Source organism: Ascaphus truei, chromosome 10 (genome assembly GCF_040206685.1).
Source record: "Ascaphus truei isolate aAscTru1 chromosome 10, aAscTru1.hap1, whole genome shotgun sequence".
NCBI lineage: Eukaryota > Metazoa > Chordata > Amphibia > Anura > Ascaphidae > Ascaphus > Ascaphus truei.
The window spans coordinates 5,196,490-5,205,415 of NC_134492.1; the positions used below are offsets into that span (position 1 = coordinate 5,196,490).

Consider the following 8,926-nt stretch of genomic DNA (forward strand, 5'->3'; position numbering starts at 1 on the left):
TCCAGTCCTCAAGCGCAATGTAATAATGGACTTGAGACAAAAGGTGGCACTGTGTGCTCATTTGGATGTCATTTCCCAGAATCCCTTGCTACAGTGGAAGCACTGTATGCGAGGTGATAATGGTGAAAGGCTAGGGTGCAGACCTGTCTCAGACATGTGAATGTGCTCACAAGTAATATTTTTATATTATATATAATCACCCAAGATCAGGAATCATTTAATAAATAATTTATTGTATATGCTTCGTTTACATCATCAGTTTGGAATGTTTACAGCAATCAGTTTGGAGCCACGAGATACCCAAGATTGCAAGGGTTAATGGGAATGAATTAATACGTGACCATTCATCATATAGTGCCACGTGTATTTGTATTACTGTTCTCATATAGGACGGTGTACATGTGACCTGTCACGGTCTCACTGTGATGCTCTGTGTGTAAATGAGCCCTTCCTGCTCATAGTAAGACCATTAGTTATTTAAACATGAGAAGATCTTCACAGCAGAACTAGAGCAGTCCGTGTGAGAGACCTGTATACATGGAGATTACTGTTATACACAGATACATGTCAGCTTTCCCTGCTCCGCGTTTCTTCCCAGGTGTTTGAGAAGCTGAAGGAGCACATGCTGATCCCAATCGGAAACATCGAGCTGGCAAAAGTGGACGGCTGCCTGACCTGCTGCTCCCTCCTTATTAACAAGAAAACTGACCTTTGAGTTAACAGAATCACACCCTTGTAATTGGCAATAATGTGCGTGCAAGATAGCAGAGTCTGCGGCCACCTACACTATGTTGTTTTAACGGACAATCCACCACTGTGCTACTAACGCTGCTTTCCTATTCTTTAGTTCAGGTAATTCTCACGTGTCTCGTGGAAGATTAGGGCAAATGCATTCAAACTGTCACCTGAAAACTGGCCTTATATTTCTATAGCGTGTGTGTGAATAAGTGTGATTCAGGCCGCCCAGCACACTGTCACAGAGGTTTGCAAACTAAGTGTAGGTTGCAGGCAGCTACTATGTCACTGTGTCACTATGTCACTGTGTCACTGTCACTGTGCCACTGTGTCACTATGTCACTGTGCCACTGTGTCACTGTGCCACTATGCCACTGTGTCACTATGTCACTGTGCCACTGTGTCACTGTGTCACTATGTTGTGTTGCTCAATCAAATCCACTACAGAGGGAGTGGCCAACTCCAGTCCTCAAGGGCCACCAACCGGTTAGGTTTTAAGGATATCCCTGCATCAGCACAGGTGGTGCAGTCATTGACTGGGCCACTGATTGAGCCACCTGTGCTGAAGCAGGGATATCCTTAAATTCTGACCTGTTGGTGGCCCTTGAGGACTGGCGTTGCCTCCCCCCCTGCACTAACGCTCTATAACTGGTATATTGTATCCTGTAGCTCTCACCTGCTGCGTTAGAACGGAGAGTATGTTTGTGGTGCACAAATTAATCCTGAAGGGGTATAAAGTCTTAAAGCTTTTTTTGTCAGTACAAAAAACCGCAAGAGCTCATTAAATGTCTTAGAAAGATGCACACGCCAGCACATGCACATATACCGCAGTAGCAATCTGTAAGTGTTTTACTGGCTCTGTTCTTGCAACACTGGCAGCGAACAGATTAACCAGATATGTCAACTCTCATTGGTTTTCTGGCAGTGTAACTCATTTGGAGTCTGTTTTAGTATCAGCCGTCTCATAGTTTTTAATGCAGTCTTACTGCTAGAAGTCACCGCTTTTCCAAGTATGTTCATTAACATAGACATTTTTCTTCCTAACAAACTGCTGCCTTATTTTATCAAATGATTGATACATTCTTGTATTTTGCAATTTGTGTGATAAGTTTTGTCTACTTTAATAAATTACAGATTGTCTTTAACTATGATAATAAACGCATCCAATACTACTTGTACAACATAGTGGGCTGTATTTACTAAGCGGTGCTACGCTATAAGAGAACTTGCAGGGCCTGAAGACACCTGAGAGCCAACTCACTTGAATGAGCCACCAGGTGTCTTATGGCAAAGCACCATTTAGTGAAGACAGGCCAAATTCAGGCCCAGGTCTACAAAACGGTGCTAAGCTTTAGCATTCCTCAGCTCCCATTAATATGAGAGGGGATAAAGGTGTGCTAAAGTTTAGCCCCCTTCTGTGGACCTTGGCCAGAGGGTCCTATTCACATAGCTCCGACGTGGTCATTGCCAGACCGCGTGGCATGTTCAGATGTAGCGGAATGAGTGTGAGAAAACCCCTATTCTCTATCACAAACCGCTCCTATAAAAAGTGCCAAACCGCCCGTTTAACGGCCAAACCGCCCGGACTGTAAGCGCTTTAGAAGCGGAACGACCTGAGGCGCAAACTCCATCCCCAGTCTGATTTATGTGTTCTGTTCTCCCAGCCAACCCCATATTTCAGGCTCTGTGTTGCGCACAATACCGCGCCCTGGAGGTGGCGTGAAAAACATGTGACTTTTTAGAAGTTTGCATGACAGAGCTACGGAAAAGAAATAATAATGCGTGTTGCAGACTTTTTTGACAAACCGATCAGATTGTCAGAGCCGGAGTGAAACCGCTTCTAAAAAAGCCTTTTAGATCCTGACTGGACATGCGATAAGGGCTGACAGAATAGCAAAGCGGGCCGATCCCATCAAAAGGGTCTCGGAGCTACGAGAACAGCCCCAAAGTGTCCAGATAAATAGTTGGCAACAGGATATGTTGGTGTTCTACGTCTGCCTGCCGTGTAACTGTTACCTATCTGTCCTTGTTCTGTTCGCAAATTCATGGCACCAGTTGAATTGCATGCTGGGTGGATAACACCTAACCATTAGGTTCTCACAATAGCCATTGTAGTCATGTAAAATTGTTCATAGACACAGCACACAAGTGCATTATATGCAGTCGCATGAGGGGATTTAGCCGGGATAACAACTCTGTATGAAAGTCAGAAATAACCAGTGGTATTAACACTTCAGGCACTGATCCCCACCAAAATCAGGTTGCTTTTTTTAACCTTATATTAACCAGGTAATCCTCTGCAGCTGAACTGTGACACTAAAGTCCCCCGATTGCTGAGATATTTAATGGTTTTCTTTCTGCCTGTACTTGCAAGGAAAAGCAAATATGGCTGCTGGGTAGAAATGGACGAAACTGTCAAAATCCGTTTCGCGGAATTTCCTGGCCTTTCCGTTCAAAATCCGTTCCGTGGTGTAAAATCCGTCAACGGATTAATCCAGTTTCAATCCGTGCGGATTATCAAAACACTCATTGGATACAATCCGCTGGCGGATTTTACCAATCGGCGTGTTCCGCAATCCGCTGGCGGATTTTACCAATCGGCGTATTCCGCAATCCCCCGGCGGATTTTACCAATCGGCGTATTCCGCATCCGCTGGCGGATTTTACCAATCGGCGTATTCCGCAATCCCCCGGCGGATTTTACCAATCGGCGTATTCCGCAATCCCCCGGCGGATTTTACCAATCGGCGTATTCCGCATCCGCTGGCGGATTTTACCAATCGGCGTATTCCGCAATCCCCCGGCGGATTTTACCAATCGGCGTATTCCGCAATCCCCCGGCGGATTTTACCAATCGGCGTGTTCCGCAATCCGCTGGCGGATTTTACCAATCGGCGTATTCCGCAATCCCCCGGCGGATTTTACCAATCGGCGTATTCCGCAATCCGCTGGCGGATTTTACCAATCGGCGTATTCCGCAATCCCCCGGCGGATTTTAAGAATCCAATCCGCGGAATATGATTTAAAAAAGACGAATCGCCCTTTGTGAGATTGATTCGCTGAAATCCGTGGACCTGGGGATCCAGCCAATCCGCTGTGGATCCAGATCAGCAGAAAAAATGGGCCCCTCTCTCCTGTGGGTGATCTGTTCAGGAGCTGAACGTCACCCCACGGTGTAAGAACTTGTTACTGGCCACTAGAGAAGTACTGAGCGCAATATATTCCTGCCAGACAGCAATTCTGGGACGGGACTTGGAAAATGTAATGTCTCAGGAAGCAGGGGGTCCCTTCTGCTTGGAATGCCGCGGTTCAACGCAAATAAGCACACAATGTGTGTTTGTGTGTGTCACACGCATTGCTGCTCTGAATGAAGTGTCATGAATATTATATATGAGGTTTGTCTGGAATAATCCCTAACCAACTAATGCATGAGTTATCTTTGGAAATTAATACAGTACATTAAGCCGGGGGAGGCCAACTCCAGTCCTCAAGGGCCACCAACAGGGCAGGTTGTAAGGATATCCCTGCTTCAGCACAGGTGGCACAACGACTGCAGTCGACGACTGCACCACCTGTGCTGAAGCAGGGTTATCCTAAAAACCTGACCTGTTGGTGGCCCTTGAGGACTGGAGTTGGCCACTCCTGCATTATAATTTGGGTCAGGAACTCATCTATATTGTATACTTCCTTCAGTCTTTAAATGTCTATATAAATAATGTGAGCGGCTCAGTGAGTAAAGACACTGACTGGCACTGAGTTTGATGCAGGGGATCCTGGTTCAATTCCCGGTGTCGGCTCCTTGTGACCTTGGGCAAGTCTCTTTATCTCCCTGTGCCTCAGGCACCAAAAACATAGATTGTAAGCTCCACGGGGCAGGGACCTGTGCCTGCAAAATGTCTCTGTAAAGCGCTACGTAAAACTAGCAGCGCTATACAAGAACATGCTATTATTATTATTATTATTATTATTATTATTATACAAGAACATGCTATTATTATTAATGTGATAACTACACAACCTCACATGCTGTGAAAGACATCAGTCAGGAGATATTGAATTTGACATTTAAGCCTCTGAAAGTGGGAATGTGGACATAATCCGGCAGAGGTTTTGCTTCTATAGTATGTCATGTTTCCACCAATATACTTTTTATAACAAAGGAAACTACTGGTTTGGGTGGGCAAAGTCACAGTATTTGGACACACAAACTGATTAATGTCAGCATATTTGCTCCAGGGTAAACAAAAGTGGTGTTTTTATAATCAAGAAACGTGTTATTCAGAAATATATATCTGCCCATTGCTAAAGAATACACCTGAGCAATAGAAATACTGCACGCAGGCAGCATGGGGAGTCCAGCCAGTAACTACATCAGGGGGGCTCAACTGCAAGACCCACCAACAGGTCAGGCTTTCAGGATATGCCTGCTTCAGCACAAGTGGTGGCTCAAGCAGAGGCTCAGTCGAAGACTGCACCATCTGTGCTGAAGCTGGGATATCCTGAAAACCTGACCTGTTGGTGGGTCTTGAGTACTGGGGTTGATCACCACTGCTTATAACATTCAAATTTCCATGTGAAATTACCTACAAAAACACAGAATATACTTAAACTAGAATTTCAAAGGACGTGTGATGCAAAAACAATGGTCATACTTGGAATATGTGCGCTTTTTAAATAATATATAAAATGTGTGGGGAAGTCATGATTAAAGAGATTCGTTGTTCTCTAGACGTCCTTTAGTACAAATATTACATATGCAGTGGCGAGAAAATGTGTGAACCGCACTGATAATTACGAAATTCTTATATAATTCTTAAATATCCACTAGGGTTTATATTAACCTATTCCATGTCTTTTGAAACAAAATGATGTATGAATTAGGCAAACAATGAGTAATTAAGAGTCAGCGTATGTATAAAGGTAAGTGAAACCCTGGTTTTATCAGCTAAATTAAAGGGAAAAATTAGAATCAGGTGTTTAAATAATTAGGTGGATCTTCAGGGGTGAGTTTGGGAGACCCCACCCTATATAAAGATCAGCACCTTTCTCACTACTGTAAAATAGTTCCATTTATATCTCTGCTTCAGTATAAATGCATGTGAGCACTTGCGTTTGCTCAGGATATCTTGTATTTCTACTTTAGTCAACAATGTTAATTTGCTGCATAATTCTGTGTAATTTTCTCTGTACAACAGGACAAGAATCCAACACACCTTTGTCACTGTGTGTATCCAACACACCTTTGTCACTGTGTGTATCCAACACACCTTTGTCACTGTGTAGTCTGTTAAAGGTCTGAGCTGCTTTGTTCATGTGTATCTCCACTCGTGTTTTGTCACTTATATACTATATATCCAACTATATAATTGCATCTGTTCTGCTGTGTTCAAGTTTCAATGGATTTCACCAGAATCTTTGTTATCAAAATATCCATCATATATGTTAATCTTTTTTGTCATTAAATACTCCCAATCTGAGAAGGTATTCCGAGATATTTCACCTGCACCAAACTCTGCATGCCTGATAACACTGGATTTTTGTCCCTTCAGGAATATCTGAATTTTATTGTTCATGCATAAAATTGCAATTTTAGAGGTTATAAACTGTAACAATGTTCTTTATTTTATTAGCTGCACTCAAACTGTAGGACAATCCAATCTGAAAACTGCTTCTTTGTTGAGAGTAATACTGATTTCTGCTGTGTTATGCGGACCATAAATATATTTATTCACAGAACCTGTCCTTGAGTGTACACACATGTATAGTGGGGAGGGGGGGTATGTGCTCGGTTAGATAATATAATCATAAGCAGTTTCATTGGTTCTACTCTTGTAAACATTTCAGGGTCATGTGGGAGTCAAATTGTTGAAGTTGTGAATCACAAGAAGGTATATATCTGTATACATACATACATACATACATACATACATACATACATACATACATACATACATCCATATACATATCAAACTGGTTAGGCGGAAATGTTTGTCACTTTAGACCTGATTGTGTTTTCCATCTCAGATACAGAACTTAACACTTCCTCCCAAAATCCCCCTACTGATCCATAAAACTGCTCCCAAACAGGACTAAGATCATTTGTTATCTCCATATATTGTCCTGATTGCCTAGCAGCAGCACACATGAAATTAAAGCTGCAGTGCCACTTGTCAATGTTGAGTTAAGTTGACAGGGACTTCTTTGGACCATTTGAACGGCAGCCTTCTATTGCATCTCCAAAGCCAACCCACATTTCACACGCCCGTGTGTCCCTTATTTCCCAGCAGCCGATGCACATTTATAGCATCAATTTTACCTAACAAGTAGTGTTGGGGGGTGGGGGGGAGGGGGCACAGTACAATCACTGGTTCAAACACCTTTCTTGTGGACAACAGTGTTTGTTTTTTATGTAAGGTATGTTAAATTAGATTCAAGAGCCATACTTAGAGGTTCCCTATAGGAAATACTATAGCAAATGTATAAAGCTTTCACTTGTGTTTGATTTGTGTACATGTTCAGGTGGTAACTTTGCATCCTGTATTGTTACTAACATTTTGTGCCAAAAAGACATCTGTGCATTTCAAAGCCTTTTACACAGGGACCCAATTGGTGTGACTTTTTCATTTATATATAAAACCAAGAAATAAAACGTCACTGGAACTGTATGCTGTGTGTTTTATTTCTTTTTCAATGCAAAAATAATTGATATCAAACAAGTAGTGAAAACTGTGATACGTGTATGTTAGATAGTGCTGCTAATATACACAGCATTGTACAACTTACAACACACCAGGCATAACTTATGGTAACTCTCAATGTATTACTTCCTGGTAAAATGTTTTATAAATAAAATAAATAAATATTGTTTTACAATTAAAATAACTAGCAGCTAAATGAGGAGTTTATGTTCAGTACAGTTTTATACTGGTGTGTGGTCTTTGTTTAATACAATTTTCAGATTTTCACTGGACTTTCATGTAGACCTTTTTTTCCCCCGTGCCAAATTTGGTAAGCCCATGAAAATTACTTGTTCCCCCTCACTTATTTCTAAAGTCAGAACAGGAAACGTATTCACAGGAGCTGTGTAAATAAGCTAAAGAGAAATGGGTTCACTGTAATTTGCTTCCTGATCGGGAAGTGCTGTCCTAGTTGTAAATCGGTACCTGATCACCTACACAGCGCTGGCGGGGTGTTTTTCCTAGTCCTATGTAATAGGTATGTAACCCCTCTTTATTTCCTGATGTGTCTTAGTATGGAGATACCAGGGCGAGGGCCTGAATCTGCCTCCCCAGTATAGGATAGAGAATAATCAACCGCCAGAAACCAGGTTGGGGTCAGACAGCACAGTAACACGTATCGTTTGAGAAACCATACTTTATGTATGCAGAACACAATAATTACACAGGGGCCCTCGTACTCAGGGGACCCTGAACAACACATATAGCACTTGTAAGGAGAGATTAAGGAGGTACCCTGACACTAACTACAGGGCCACTGTTGGTGCCAGCACAGAGTTGGAGCTTGTGTAGTATATGATGGTATTACAGGTGCAGGCCTGTTACTTCGCAAAAAGTATTGTAAGCAGTGTACAATGAAAAGGATACTGCAGGACAGTAAGGGTGGTCCCCTGGATGTGGTTCCACGTGGCTTACTACTTCGGGAGACTCAGGTAACGCGGGCCCCTTTACACAGATGATGTACTCTCCGGGATCATGGCAGCTGCCTTCGGGACGTGCTGCTCTTCTCAGGCTGGGAAGACTCTGCTGCTGCTCGCCAGGCTCCTCGAGACAGGTCCTCTCTCTCTTGTTCTCTGAAGGACTCTCTCCCCTTCCTCCCGTGCTCCTCCCAGGCAATATCTCTTGCCACGCCTCCTTTTGTGATGTCATCCTCCCAATGTCCTATGATCTCATTTCTTTGTGTCTTTCAGCCATTGGCCGGAGGGGATGTCCATCAATGTGTGCATATGTGTCCTTAGGGGTGTTACAGGTAGCTATGTGAGTACAGTACGTTGTATTCTTCCTGATTCTTCCTGCGTTCATTCATTTAGGATAAAGCACACACAGTAGGAAGTGTGTTTGGATATAGTGCTCCATTTTGTATTTTATTTTTTCCCTCTGTTGCATCATATGTTAGTCACGTTTATTACATCGGACCCCGGCCTCACACCTGGAACATTTGTGTTTACAAATAA

General features: G+C 42.9%; 1 protein-coding gene across 4 annotated transcripts in view; it reads left to right on the forward strand.

Moving 5' to 3' along the window:
• The window catches only part of DDAH1 (dimethylarginine dimethylaminohydrolase 1), a 147,568-nt gene extending 140,168 nt beyond the window's left edge, over positions 1 to 7,400 (forward strand). For all 4 annotated transcript variants that reach the window (XM_075615637.1, XM_075615636.1, XM_075615639.1 and 1 more), the window contains one exon: positions 599 to 7,400. In XM_075615637.1, the coding sequence (XP_075471752.1) occupies positions 599 to 715 (117 nt within the window). In that variant the 3' untranslated portion in view covers positions 716 to 7,400. The remainder of the gene's footprint in view (positions 1 to 598) is intronic.
• The last annotated feature ends 1,526 nt before the right edge of the window (positions 7,401 to 8,926 follow it).